Source organism: Podospora bellae-mahoneyi, chromosome 6 (assembly GCF_035222275.1).
Source record: "Podospora bellae-mahoneyi strain CBS 112042 chromosome 6, whole genome shotgun sequence".
NCBI lineage: Eukaryota > Fungi > Ascomycota > Sordariomycetes > Sordariales > Podosporaceae > Podospora > Podospora bellae-mahoneyi.
Window position 1 is genome coordinate 1777081 of NC_085885.1, and position 14029 is coordinate 1791109.

General features: G+C 50.5%; 6 protein-coding genes across 6 annotated transcripts; 2 read left to right on the forward strand and 4 right to left on the reverse strand.

Annotated features, from left to right (window-relative positions):
• Positions 1–860: 860 nt before the first annotated feature.
• Positions 861–1264, forward strand: QC761_602395 (uncharacterized protein; the record flags this gene model as incomplete). Its single annotated transcript, XM_062880694.1, has 2 exons — positions 861–1099; positions 1177–1264. The coding sequence occupies 2 exons, from the start codon at positions 861–863 to the stop codon at positions 1262–1264; spliced, it is 327 nt and encodes a 108-aa protein (XP_062729456.1).
• A 311-nt stretch (positions 1265–1575) lies between these two features.
• QC761_602390 (uncharacterized protein) lies at positions 1576–3879 on the reverse strand (the record flags this gene model as incomplete). The annotated part of the gene is given in 5 exon segments (XM_062880693.1): positions 1576–2674; positions 2726–3180; positions 3198–3275; positions 3301–3338; positions 3409–3879. 5 exon segments carry the CDS (start codon positions 3761–3763, stop codon positions 1576–1578), a joined length of 2025 nt encoding a protein of 674 aa, XP_062729457.1. The 5' UTR covers positions 3764–3879.
• Positions 3880–4058: 179 nt separating this feature from the next.
• QC761_602380 (uncharacterized protein) lies at positions 4059–4896 on the reverse strand (the record flags this gene model as incomplete). The annotated part of the gene is given in 2 exon segments (XM_062880692.1): positions 4059–4190; positions 4207–4896. 2 exon segments carry the CDS (start codon positions 4894–4896, stop codon positions 4059–4061), a joined length of 822 nt encoding a protein of 273 aa, XP_062729458.1.
• A 4365-nt stretch (positions 4897–9261) lies between these two features.
• On the reverse strand, positions 9262–11365 carry QC761_602370 (uncharacterized protein). Its single transcript, XM_062880691.1, is given in 6 exon segments — positions 9262–9297; positions 9308–9849; positions 9918–10096; positions 10158–10407; positions 10466–10951; positions 11027–11365. 4 exon segments carry the CDS (start codon positions 10555–10557, stop codon positions 9321–9323), a joined length of 1050 nt encoding a protein of 349 aa, XP_062729459.1. The 5' UTR covers positions 10558–10951; positions 11027–11365; the 3' UTR covers positions 9262–9297; positions 9308–9320.
• A 329-nt stretch (positions 11366–11694) lies between these two features.
• On the forward strand, positions 11695–12244 carry QC761_602360 (uncharacterized protein; the record flags this gene model as incomplete). The annotated part of the gene is made up of 2 exons (XM_062880690.1): positions 11695–12038; positions 12103–12244. 2 exons carry the CDS (start codon positions 11695–11697, stop codon positions 12242–12244), a joined length of 486 nt encoding a protein of 161 aa, XP_062729460.1.
• A 163-nt stretch (positions 12245–12407) lies between these two features.
• Positions 12408–13889, reverse strand: QC761_602350 (uncharacterized protein; the record flags this gene model as incomplete). The annotated part of the gene is made up of 1 exon (XM_062880689.1): positions 12408–13889. One exon carries the CDS (start codon positions 13887–13889, stop codon positions 12408–12410), a length of 1482 nt encoding a protein of 493 aa, XP_062729461.1.
• Positions 13890–14029: the final 140 nt, after the last annotated feature.

Below are 14029 nucleotides of genomic sequence, written 5' to 3' on the forward strand. Positions count from 1 at the left end.
CACGGTAAGATAGAGCACCTTGAAAACTCAATCGACTGATGAGTGGGAGGAGGAGTCCGATTGGCTGCATTACGCAAGAAAAACATTCTAAGACAACTCAGTGGAGGTCTGCCAACGCTTCTTCACGTCCAAGGTCTTAGCCTGTCTATAGCCAGTTATTCGCGCGGTTGTGATGGAAAACAACATTATGTAACCATTGATGTTGAACAGATCGGTTGATGATCCATCATCAAGGAGGTGTTGGTGTCGTAATATGAGCGGAATGTTCACCGCCACCATGTTAATAAATGTCCTTGGGTTACTGCCACAGTGCCAATTTGAAAGTGAATTACTTGGCTGCAGATAGAGGTGGAACAGACATCGTATCTAAAGTGGCTGAATACAGATGACTAGACAGCCGGAAAGATTGAGGTTTCTTTGGTGAAATTCTGGAGATCATGATTAGAGGGAAATCCACCACCCAGTCTATACAGGTAGAATGCGCCTGTTGATCAGGCATAGTCACGGCATGACCCCTGTGCCGCTTCCCTGCACCAGACCACTTTGCAATATCATCACTACCATCAACAACACTGCATATTGTCTTTCGATCATCGAGGTAGAGCAACTCTCGGCCCCCTGCCAGAGTATCATGAAGCAACCTCGCCCACGACCGTTCGGTGTCCGTGACTCGGAAGTTGCACGAGGTGTTGAGGACAACGATCCTCTGTCGTCGTCCGAGACCACGGCCAAAACAAGTATAAAACCCCATTCTCTCCCCATCTCCCTCCCCCGGTGATCACCACCATCAACTCACTCTCAACTTCAACTCTCAACACAAATCCACCACTTCAAAACCACACAACCCCCCAACCGCCAAAATGCAGTTCACCAACAACCTCCTCGCCCTCCTCACCCTCCTCCCTCTTACCCTCGCCGCCCCCGAGAGTCAGCTCGAGGCCAAGTTCGAGTCCGGCGTCAGCATCCTCGGCACCGCCGTCGTGACCACCTACTCGGGCGACGCCTGCAACGGCAGCAACGAGCAGGTCACCGTCACTAACGGCGGCTACCGCTGCTTTGCCGTTTCCAACAAGCGGTCTATTGGCTATAGCGGCTCTGGGTAAGCCTTTAATCTGTTTACATCGCTCCAGAAGATGAGCTGACAGAAATGATAAGCTGCACCGTCACGACCTAGAGCGGCAACAACTGCCGTGGCTCCAGCTTCGTCGCCACCCGCGCGGGCTGCTACAGTGTCTTGTATGGCTCTGTTTCTATCCAGTGCTAGAGAGAGTGCTGTGATTGTGGGATAAGATAGGGGGTGGAATGATGAACTGTTTTGGTGACAAGTCTAGGTAGATTGTTGGGACGAGGTGGCATAAAGTCGGAGGGTTGTCCTTTCGCATTCTCACTGGAGTTCTCCAGCTCAAAGTCTTACGCCATGAACTGTATAGTTTAGGTAGGAAGGTATCTGAAAGTGAATACACGGTTGAATGGACGCGGAAAATATCCCGACTTGCCTTAGGAAGTGAAATTGTCTAGAAATAAGAGGTACTCTTCCTGAAAAGCAACCTAGCTTATAAGTTATGTTGTGTTTGTTCAGGTGGGCTTGTAGTCGGTGACATGAGGAGTCAACAGTCGTGGAAACTCAGCCCCCAAGAAAGCTTGCTTTGTCCTTGACAACAGAACCATACCCACTCGGCGAAAGATATTTTCCTGCCTGCCCGTGATGGGCGCAAGAAATAGCATTGCGCAGGACAACTGCTTGTTTTTCTCCTGTAGCTTGAAGGGGTAGCTTCCTACACGCGCAAGATGGCTCACCCTTTCCGTATCTGGGTCCCCGTCACCATGATCCAGAGACGCACCTCTCGCCATGAAAGAAAGCTGTGTGTCGATCGGGACATATACCACCTCCTCCTCATTTTCTTCATATGTGACAACCTCTCGCTTCACAGGAATTAAAGGTCCCCTCAACGTCACTGTTCCTCCTCCTTGCCCAGACACCGCCGCTGGCGGAGGCTCTTTGACTTCGAAATCGAGCAGCTCAACCCATAATTTTGGATCGACCCCGTACCATACCCAACTGATGGAACTGACAGGTCTTCCACAGGAGGGCCACGCCCATGAGGGAAACAGATCCGGATATATCTGTTCCGAGACAGGTTCTCCAGAGGCATGCCACAAGAGCAGGTCCGGTAAAAGCGATAACCAGCACCCAAAGAAATATTCGTCCCTTTTGTAAATGTTCGGCCACCTCCGTTGCAAAGCCACAGCAATACCCTCTAAGGCCGCGACTCTATCGCCGAACTGCGTGAACAGACGGCCCGAGTAGGTTGCAACTATAGCAGACCACAGGTACGAGTACGTTTTGCTGAGTTCAGCCTCGGAGAACAGCTTGTTTACCGACATGTGATTGATGCCGTATCTCCGAGTAAATACACGGTCCCCTGCCTCTGTCTTGATGTGTGGACTAGGATTCTTGCATTCGCATTGCACCTCGGTGGCACACGTCCATGACATTTCTCCTTTTCCAATATACAGCGATCTCTTGGCTAAGAATCGTTCCTGAAATGTCCATCCACGTTCCTCAACAACGTTGAGGGCGTCTGTGGGATCTTGATCAAAGGTTTCGTGTGCCCAGTGTCCCGGTAGAGATCGGCACCGCTCGTGCTCCATTTGCTCTACGACAATTGTTTCTCTGTAATCAGATGATTCGTTGTCGTTATTGGCCTACCAGGAAAAGTCCAACCGTATTATCTTTGGTGGAGAGGGCTGCATCTCGGGTGGCCCAAGTGGGCAGCCCTCAAGCGAGCCTGAAGAGCCAGCAGCAGACAGAACAAGAAGTGCGCCGGAGTAAATGTCGGCCATCTGAGGAATCTGTGCCATTTTGTCGCGTGGATCATCCTGGATGATGCAAAGGGCGTCGACCCATAGATAACGCTGGCAGAGGTGTATATAGGCAATGACTGCGTCTCTGATGGTGGAAGGAAGTGACAGCATCGGGATTCCGGCTGCATGTTGTTTGAGGTTGGCTGTGTTGGTGCAAAGGTTCCCTTGTTTGCCCCAGCAGTAGCTGAGGGCGACATACCCCGTCCGTGGATGAAGTTCTTGGTGCTGCGTATTTACTAAGCGGATGTGTTCGACGTCTGAAATATCCAACAGTCGCCTCGGCAATAGATACTCTGCATCATATTCATTACAAGCCTCGTGTGATGTGACACATTATGAAAGCCATTCTTTCGCGAGGGCAAAACGATGTTCGGGAGTTGACCTGATGGGGCGGAAATTGACATGGGTAGCTTTATGTGTTATCGGCAGGCCTACTATGGGGTCCAACAAGGGTCGTTCACCCTTGTACCTGTCTATAGACGCTCGTTTCAGCAACTGAATGGTTTCTGTAGTCTTGATCGAACATGTCTTAATAGCACTCACCACCAATTTCATAAATCTTATATCCCGGTGCTGTCTCAAAGGTGTCTCCTGGCCTGATGACCCCGATTTCGAGCGTGTTGTCATGCCAGATACTTTCTAACAGGACAGTGCTGGCACTCCTGAGATCTGTGACATAATTCAGAATTTCTCCCAAGGCCCAGCACCGCGAACATTGGGCAGCGGATTCCAAAACCGTCGATAGTTGGACCTGCTTATCGTAGACATCGCCAAATAGTTCTTTACAATCAGGGGGCTGCTCCCAGGCTTTTGGGCTGCCGCTTAACTGCAGACCGGGTGTCGTTGTTTTTCGCTTCAGACAAAGCCGCAGCTTCAAGGACCGCGGAAAGCATCCCATAACTATTGACTGAATCTTGAAAGAGGTGAAAGAGTTGTTGAGTTGTGGATGAAAGGGCTAGTCGGTTGGGCTGAATTGCGTTGCTCTCCGCTCTGTTAGATCACAAAACTTCCCGATGCCCACTCACCCAACATCATCAACTTTCCACTTCCTACCAATAGGTATATCTGGGCCAACTGTTGACCTTTCAAGCTTGTGCAATCTTGCACACCTAGAAATAGCACGACTCAGTCACGTAACTGCATCGCAATGCGTGCTCGCTTACCATGAACATATATTGCAAGAATCCAACCCCCTAAAGCCTCTCAAACTCCCCAGGCAACTTCTCCCCCTCAACCCAAGCCCCCACCCCTCCCGCAAACAACTCCGGAAATTGCATATCCCACCCATGCACCCCCTCCCTCAACACAAACCCTCCCGACCCATCCTCAGGCCACACCCCCCCCTCGGTCCGTTCTCCTGCTCCTCAACGCCTCCACCGTCCTAACCATCATACCAATATCATCCCCTTTAGCTCCCGCAACATGCAAAGTCCTCACTTTCAACCTCCTCACATCATCCAAACCAAACTCCAATATCCAAGGAAACATATCGTGCACCACCTCCCAAGTGATATTCTCCTTCATATCCTCTATCAACTCAATATCCAGCTTCAACCCAAGCAACGAAGCCTGCCATTGATACAACCAACTCGGTACCCACCCTACCATCATCTTCATAGTGTAGTAAGTCAATCCTGGCCATTGCGCCATGAATAACCGTGTCCCGCTCGCGGGAGCAGCACCTGTCACAAAAAGAGAGAGGACTAGGTCGGGTTGGTCCAAGGCGAGGCATTGGGCTACGTACCCGCCCATTGAAACACCGACAACATGCGCCTTGCCGCCGTGGGCGTGTGAACGGATGAGTTGCGCGACGTGCTGGGCTGAGTGGTCGGTGGTGCCTGGTTTGATGTGGCGGGACGCGGAATGGAGTGGTAGGTCAGGGACGAGGAGGTGGAAGTCCGAGAGGTGGGGGAGGATGAGGGCGAATTCAAGACGGCAGGTGAAGCCGCCGTGGAGGAGGATGATTGTGGTGGGCTTGTCGTCGTTCCACAACGTGAAGGATAGCGACGTTGTGGGGGGAGGTGGGGTCATGGTGACGGAGGTGAAGCTGGAGTGTTTTTGAGGCTGGAATAGAAAGTGAATTTTGAGTGTAAAGTTGATTTGTCAGAGAAATAATTAACTCGGATTCAAGTCGAGGCCGAGCGGCCGTGCGACCGATTGGCTCCGTCTCCATCTATGATAGGCATGCATTTCAAACCCTTCGTCTGGGTCATTGCCAAAAACCCTCTTCTCACCATCACAGCACCAAATCTTTGAGACTTAATTCCCCAAAGAGAGCCCCAGAATGCGCTGCAAAAGACCCGAAAACCCCCCAGACTTTTCCTCCTCTTCCGTTTCCGGAGATCCTGCAGCTTGCAGTCAGCAACTTCCTCCCTGTGACAGCATCTATCAAAGGAACTTACGCCCAATAACATCAAACTTCCATTTGGTCTTTCCTGGATCAATCGCGCGAGCCGGGATCCAATGCAAACAAATGTACGCCCCTCGCTTGTGAGATTCTTGCACTTTTGAATCGATCTTGCTTCCAAGACCAAACCGATCGACAAGCATGCTAAGCTTGAAAAAGTGGACATCTGTGAGCGTTGACGTGTCGATGGTGAGAATAAACCAGTCGTTTTCACCTGGCTCGCTTCTGCCCCATCTTTCGAAACAGAGTGCCCATCTTACGCCGTGCTGCTCGACCGAAAAGAACGTTATGAAAGGTGTCGGGTACCTGCTACTCCAGTCGAAGTGATCCGCAACGGCGTCTTTGAAGAGTTGAGTAGCTCTGATTCTCGCGAATTACGTGGTTGTGTCCCGGGCTTTGAGTCCACTGTTCTTGTTGTACAGTCCTGTATTTCCTCGGTATTGCACCCGGTAAAGATATCGCGGGAGGTCGCCGGGTGGGTGTCGATATGTGTCCATTGTTGATGTGCTCTCGACACTTTCTCGCCAAGCGGAAATTTCCTTGGATAACTCAGGCGCCTATAAGTAGTTGTCGAAGAGGAACGCCCCTGGCATTTAAGCCTTTGATCGTCGGGGGTTTCCAAGTCGAAACTTCACCTGATAAGATGCGCAGTTTAACTAGCGAAGGATAAATAGTTGTGTGATTCAGCAGAGCCCCACGCACATGGTTGGTCGAGAGACACACACATCGATGTACCCAAGTTAACTAACCCAACAGACTCGGGGCCAGATAACAGAAAGATAAGGTGTTGTGATGGTCTAGTGGTCGCCCAGCCTCCTCAGCCCAGACCCTTTGCCTGGCTCAGTCTGGTGGTTGCTTGGCTTCGCCAAACTTTGCGACAAGGCTGTGACGGCAACCTAAAAGGGGATAGCATTAGTTCCAGGGCTCTCCGAACTGAGAGCCAAGACAATAGCAGTCTACAGCCAGAACCACTGCTCTTTCCTTCACTACCACCACCACTTACTAATACTACGTATTGCCCACATTTCGATGCCTTCCATACATCGCACTCTCAATTTGTGGTCGGGTACTTAGGAAGGTCAAGCGGGAATGGGCGATGTGTGGAGCTGCTGTTTGGTAAAGTTGGATGGAATGCTGTGGGTTGCTACTGATGTGGGCTATATTTCGATCAGATCTCCAGCCGGCCAGGCAGTGCTGTCCATGGAGAAAGGGTGAAGGTAAGATAAATAACAGTCTCATTCCTTGCCAAGTTGGTAGGTACTCAGATCGCTTCCATGGCGAGCTTTTCCCTCTTGAACTTTTGGCTTCGAAGCAGGTTGTTGACCTTGTAGCGGGGCGAACAGTGATGGTTTGGTAACAGCATTATGAACCACATTACCTCATCTTCAAACTTCTTGATTTACCTACAATATTATGCCGCGGGCTGTAAATCCTGTTGCATTTTAAGTCATTTCTACCTGTTTCAACCTGGGCAGAATTTGAGTACCTAGGTAGCCAAGTTTGCAAACGTGGGTGGCTACCTACGGACCTATGACATGGCCATACTGGCTGGGTGTGGTGCTCCATGCGCCTGCCTTTTGGTCAGACCCACACTCTGGTTGCTCTTTACGGTTTTTGTTTTGTTTCTGTAGCTTTTTCGTTCTGTTAGATTTCATCACCATCACCACTTTTGTCGTCGTATTTTGCCTCATTTTTGGTGCCAGTGACCCTGTCCCAGAACTAGGCCTACCCTATGCGAAGCATGGGGCTACACCGCCAATGATTTCGTAGGCTTAGCGAGCAACATAAAGGTTAGCAACGCATAAACCCGAACGGATTTCGAGACCACATCCATCACCGAATGGCCGAACAGGCAGCGTTAATATTAATAGTATTGCTAAGCTACCTAGGTTTGAGAGGCTAACCGACACGAGACCCCTACAATCCAAGATGAAATCTCCGTCGGGCTTTCATATTACTGTGAAAAACCAAAGGGCTCACAATTCCACATTCTTAGTGTCTGTAGAAAAACGAGGGGAGGCAAAGGCTTCCACACTTGGCAACGGAGACATAACCAAAAGGGAGGCCTATCCTTGGGAAGATCTCACAGTTATCCAAGCTAGCTGGCGGATAAGAAAATCTCGCTCATCATACCTTCCTAAAGAGGGACCGAGTGAAGAAGGAACAACACGAAGATTTATTTAGGGAAGAGATTTTCGCACCGCTAGGTAGATGCGAGGGTTCAAGCAGAAGTCAGTGACTGCCTACCTAAGTTGACCACAACTCCCAATAGCAACTTCCTTTCTCTTCACCCGTCAGCTTCTCTCAATCTTACTTCTTCGAGCTGATCCTTACCCACTACCTCACTGAGAACAATTCAGTCCATCGATAACACTGTCCATCATGGTAGGCGCCCTTCTTTGGTATTACACCGATGAGTAGGTACTGACAACTCGATCAACAGAAGCTCACCCTCGCCGCCCCCATCCTTGCCACCCTCACCGGCATCCAAGGCGTCCTCTCCGCCCCGGCAGCAAACTCCACCTCTGAGGCACCCGATGCGATTGAACTTCCTCTTCAAAAGACAAAGCAACTTGAGAGGCGAGTGGGACTGCCAGTTTGTCAACGCGGACTGGAACCATGCAGCTCTCCGGGCCGACCACCAGGCATTCAACAGTGTCTTTGTCGGTGCCCGCCTTACAGCGGCGGCGGGATAGTGCTACGTCGGCAGGTGCAACAGACGCGACTTTACATGGTGCAACACGTCTGCTACCAAACGGACCGAGGTTTCCAACCAGCGAAACATTGTCGCCCACACCAATCCCAGCACCGGGCAGAACTGCATGTATGACGACGGGTCTATTCATGTGGGATACTGGTGGGGGGCAGCAGGAAGGGCTCAGGTATACCAAAGCGGATATTTAGAGATGCTAGATGAAGATGGGAAAGGCGTCGGTTGGCAGTGATGTGGGAGTTTGATGATGAAGATTTTTTGATGTTGTTAGTAAAGGTCATAACAAAGTATGTTATACAAGACTTTGTTCAGTAATTTTGTGCATTGATTATCTGTGAAATGACACACATGGTCCAATGTCACAACTTGCAGCCTGTTAATTACGGCACAATTTCACTGAAGAAAGCTTTTGGCAATCACATCAACACTAAAACTTTTGCTTCAACGCCCCACTACATAACATTAGACGTTGTCAAAAAGCTTGAGCCTATTGGCTCTGCACTGCAGTATAAAATCGCTGCCGCCTTTCTCACTTCATGCAACCTCTTCTTCTTCTCATCTTCAGTAGGTATCATTGTACAGGTAAGGTACGTACCCCTTCCAACGTCGCTCCCCATCAAAACATCTTATCCCCTTATACTCAAAAAGAAATGCGTCCTCAGAATCCAATTTCTTATCATGGAAAAGGAAAAAAAAAAAATCTTCTGACGGTGTTCGAACTGTCATACTTAGAAGCAAGCGCGCATGCCTCGAGTATTTCATCATTGAACACATCAAACCATTTGGCCGGTTTCGTTCAACTGGATTGAGTTTATATGTGAGCCAAAGAACTTGTGGGGCAAGTCTGGTGATATTGGTGATGCCTACTGGAAAAGAACTGGGAAAGGAAGGAATAGGCCGTGGCTCAGGCTACAAGAAGAAGAGCAAGGCAGTGAGTGGATGGTCAGTGCCCACGCCGCGCAGTTTTAGTGTGTTCTTGGCTCCTTCTTGGGGCAGGAGCGGACGTAGAAAGATGATCATAGAGGCGGAAGGGGCTGTGGTTTCCAAGGGGCAGGTGGGAGGGGACCATGTCAGCCGAAGCTTAATCGAGGAACGAGGGACTGGGGAGCAGTGAAGCAACTTGACGGTGATGATATCCAAAAGCATTATCAAAAAACTTGCTGGAAGCGACATCAGCTTTGGGGTTGATGAAGATCTCACAAAGGATTTGCTGGATCGGGGTCTGTCACTTTCTGCAGTTGCTGGAAGGTTGGTTACATTGAAGTTATCAAATAAAGCGGATGTAAAACCAACAACAAACACACTCGCCCTCCTCTCCTCAAGTCTTCCCAGAACTTATACATATACATGACAAAACAACCCCCCAAACCCCCCAAGCCCATCATGCGCCTCAATAACAGGAATCACATCAGGTGCAAGCCACTTCAAATCAAGCTTCCTCGTCGCCGCATCCCTCCCACCAAGCGTCACCTGCGCATTAACCCTCTTCTCCGGATCCATCATCTGCCAAATCCACCACAACCTATCCAGCGACGCGTGATGAAAGTAAAAGATTGGATCCCCAGGCGAAACCATCGGATCGCCACCGGGGTCTCCCCCCGATATGTAATGACCAGCTGTGTGGATCCCAAAGTTGTACGGATCGCTCACGTTCCGGGGTGGTGTGAGCAAGGTGTTGTAGAAGGTGTTGATGTCCTTGGACTTGGTGAGGAGGTTGTACGCGCGGTCTGCCGTGGCGCCGAGGGCCGCGTCGACGCTGATGTCGCGGCGCATGCAGCGAGGGTTGTACCCGGTGCCGTTGGAGATTGGGTTTCTGGGCACGTTGTTCATGACGGGGGCGCCGGGACCGATGTTGGCTGTGTACCTGTTGGAAGAAAGCTAGTTAGATACCTCAAGTGGCAGTGGATAGATGTCGAAGAAGAGGGAACGAACTCTGTGAAGGGGCCGTCAACAACGCATCCACCTCCGCCGCCCGGTTTGATCGTTCCGGTACCGGTGCGAAGGCCGGTGTACTTGGGGTCTGGCAAGCCGTTGCCACCCATACTTGTCGCGTTTCCGTTGAAGAGGGCTGAATTCTTTGGATCTTTGGTGTAGCGGTCGTAGTTCATGTACTTTTCATCATCAAGAACAGTTAGCAAACCTTCGACGAGGAAGGCAAGGGGTCCGTCATACCGGGTGATATCCCTTATAGCCACACTCGTTACGAAGAGCCGTCTCATACGCAAGCAAGAAATACTTGTGGGCAGGGAACAAGCCAATCGTGTCGTGCAGAGAACCGGCATTCGTCAGGTGATAGGCCATGAAATCGTCGTACCGAGTCCGAGCTCCTGGGAACTGGCTCTTGGGCGCTTTGGATGGCGCCTTCATCAGGCAGAGCGTGGCGTTGATGAAGTCAGATCGTTGTTCGATGGTCATATCGCCCCTGAGATACAAGTTAAATCTGGGACAATCACTGAAGGTTAGGTAGAAGGTTGCCATACCACTCTCTCCGTACTCCCGCGTTCTCCAGTGTGCAGCCGTTGTTCTTGCCTGCGGCGATCTTCTGGCTCATGTACGCATCAACCTTGGCCATGGTCTCATCCAACAGCTTGTCGACGACATCTAAGGGGTAGAAGCCGTTGCGTTGTCTGGTATGATGTCAGCCATAACCACAGATGGCAACCGGAGCTCTAACTGATAATGACACTCACACGTTCACTTTGGTTCTCCAATCCCTTGGAGCCACCACTCCGGCAAGAGCCGAGGGCACCAAGATTGCAACACTCCAAATAGACCGCATTTTCGCGCACTTGGTTTTGTTGATCAAAGCTCCAGCGTCTCTGGCGGCCAGAACCTGATGGAGATTTCAGGTTGAAGGGACATTTTGTAGAATACACGGGCACTTTCCTTGCCAACATTTCAAAGTGAGGGAGGGACAAGCAATTCCGTACGCGTCGACTTTATATGACGACCTTTAAAACTCTCTGCTATCATTGGACTGGTTATTAAACTAGTCCCTGTAGGTGGTCCGGCATATGAGATTCTGCTGGTTGAGGTCGAACCTTAAACTGCCGTCCTTCCGAGCCGTGTTTTAAGATAGATGCCTAACCCCAGAGTTTTGGTCACCCGATTAGGTTACATGTTTTCTTTCGTGCAAGGTTCTAGTTGTGTGACGGTTGAACTGATGATAGAACAGGTATAGTTGGTGAGGTCGGTTTCGTTTTGATCAGCAGGGCATGAAGATCTCAAGTTCAATGCGATAGCTGGACGTACCTGAGGTATCTGGTTGTACAACTTTCTTATAGACGGACTGGTTTCATGTTTCCATACACCTTAGCAGCATCAAGCATACCTGGGTATGGGGGCATTATCACAGCAGCTAATCTCAATATGTGGTCGTGGTACCACTCGTAACATCATGATATTTGCTGCTGGGAAGAACTCGATAACTCCTACGCAATCATCCGCGGCAACCTTCCCTCTCCCCGCAGCCGCCATCTATCTGATGGCAACCAATGACGATCCATTAGATTGTGCTGGCGTTGCTTGTTCCGTTAACCACGCCCTTTGCCGTTCAGCCGAGAGACTCCATGCCGGCAGTTCCCCCCTGTCGTGAGACTCCTACCACATTCACACCATATATGAGACTCGACCGTCAGATAAGTACCTACACACAAAGGAACTGTTGTTAAAACCGGTTGAGTTTAATTCGGAATCTAACGGACAACAAATGCACATCGCTAATTTCCGCGTGGCTCTCCTCTGCGGAGTCACCCTCGCAAATCAAGACTGCACCACAACCTCCCAATCCCCTTCTTACTGGAGCATCAATGACCTGGTATTAAAGGTCTACGACTGGGACAAGGGTGGCTCGATGGGAACATTTGGGTTTACATCATTTTCCTCAGCAACAAACAAGACGGTGGAGTGTCTGGCTCAGGACGTTGATCTAGCAAACTTGGGGGAGGATGGGTCGTGGTCAAAGTGCAGTGATCCTGGGGTAGAGTTTCGGTTTGATTTCGAGGATATGAGCTTGAGTTTGAAGGAAACGTGGACCTGTGAAGGGTCTCCGGGGTGAGTATCTTACCTACCTATGCCGTACTATCAGGCGTTGAGAACTTGGCTGATATTTGCGTAGAGTTACCTTCAATGCCAACGCGACAGGACTTATGATGCTGCATGGTTGTCTGGATAGTGATACAGATAAGGGTGTTGAGTCTGATTGTTATGTCATGGAGTTTGACATGGCGGGTGATGTTACCTCTTCAGCGGTGATATAGTTGATTATTGCAATGTCTTTCTCAAGCTGAGCGATGATCATATTCATGAGAAGCCGTCTCGATTAAATCTTCATTATAATTAAGTTCATTGTGTATCTATCGCAAAAATGAACCGAGAAAAGCATAAACATTAGCCATTACATAATAATGAACCTGCACTCCTTCAAACCGCTCGAAACCCATCACCAGCTGTCCCTGTATTCGGGTCAGGTCGCTGAGGGGACACGGGCGACTGAGTCTGGACAGAAGTCTGCGTCGGACTAATGACAGCAGTCCCAGATCCCATTGATGCGAGCACTGCGTTTGGATTACCCAACACCGGCCCGGAAGAAGCAGCCGTAGTCCCACCAACCACCGAGGAAGGAGGACCAGGATAAACCGGCAGAGGCGTATCGTCCTCCACCCACCGACCTCCTGTTCCAGCTCCTCCATTACCGCCGCCAGTATCTCCACGTCTTTCCATCTCGGTGTTCTCCCCATGACGCCTCGGCTTTCTTTCCCCCAGCCAATCCACCGGGTACCGTTGCCTGAATCCGAACTGAAACCACAATTTGATCTTCATTTTAAGCGGCATCGCCTTCCACTGCTCCCTCAGCTCAGACTGGTCCTCCGGCTTCCTTGCATCCTCTACGATTGTAAACCCAATAGTAAAAATGAAGATTAATATCCAGCAAACCGTTCCCAACCGGAGGGCCGTCCTGCCCATCATCAGCCGCCCGAACCAAAAGAAGTTTTCGACAAATCCAAGAAGAAAGAAGGACGGGATGACAGTCGCGATGATGACCTTCCACGGCTCGACCTTGCTGCACTTCCCGGCGTAAGTATAAGGGCAGCGTTCCTCTTGAGTCAGCGGTCGCGGCCCGCCAGGGCGATGGCACTCCTGGACGTAAGTTGTGTTGAGGCTGCTGACAACCGAGTCATAGTAAGTGCGTGCATGAGGGACACCGTGGCGGGTTGGGGGTAGGTCAGTCAGCTTGACGTGGATCTCCCTGACTAGTGATGGGTTGTATCCCTTTGTCGAATGCGTCTGGACTGGGAGGACGGTGGCTTTGGGAAGCATGTACTCGGTGAGGAATTTGGACGGGAACCAGCCGGCCCAGGGTTGGAGGCTGGTGGATGTGGTAAACTCGAACGGGGTTGGGCAGCTGGCTGGGGCGGTGAGGATGTGGTCAATGATCCAAAGTTCGGTCGTGAATTGGGACTGAGTTGATGGCGATGGCAACTTGTACCAGTCTTCTAGCTCTGACCGGGGGATGGCGTCAGCGGGCAGAATGATGGTGGACATCACAATGTCCCAAACGATATTGGTTGTTACTCTTGAGGACGCGGGTGTGACACCGGTGGGGATGTTGGTATGTTTCACTGTAAAGGGGCGTGGAACGTAGGTCTCGTCGCATGATCTTGTCCCAGTTAAAACCTCCGGATTGCAGCCGTATGGCAAGTAGGATGTTGCATAGGCCTGTAACACTGTGCCAGTCCACCCAGTCCACTCGCTGGCCAGCGCTCGCTGAAACCCAGTGGCCATGATGGCCAGTGAGGCCAATGTGCCCGTTCGTTCCATGATAAAGATGCAAGGAATGGAAAGAGAGAAGAGATCATTACGAAGACAGCAAGGGATTCCGATGCTTTTATGAGGCTCATGCATTGTCAAAAGAGATGAGGCCTTGGCAACAGGGAACTAACGTTGGAACAGATGATTTTTCCCCGTACACCATCCAACCATAGGGCAGAATTTGGAGTGCCAAGGTGATGCCAAACCCAGCCAAGCTCAATAGCCACATGATA

Excerpts from the sequence above, each read along its gene's own strand:
- QC761_602370 (XM_062880691.1), bottom strand. The coding sequence starts at position 10,557 with ATGGCCAAGGTTGATGCGTACATGAGCCAGAAGATCGCCGCAGGCAAG. Across the intron at positions 10,408-10,465 it reads GCGGGAGTACGGAGAGAGTG|GGGCGATATGACCATCGAAC; the intron begins GTATGGCAACCT and ends CTTGTATCTCAG. Across the intron at positions 10,097-10,157 it reads GCTATAAGGGATATCACCCG|TACATGAACTACGACCGCTA; the intron begins GTATGACGGACC and ends GATGATGAAAAG.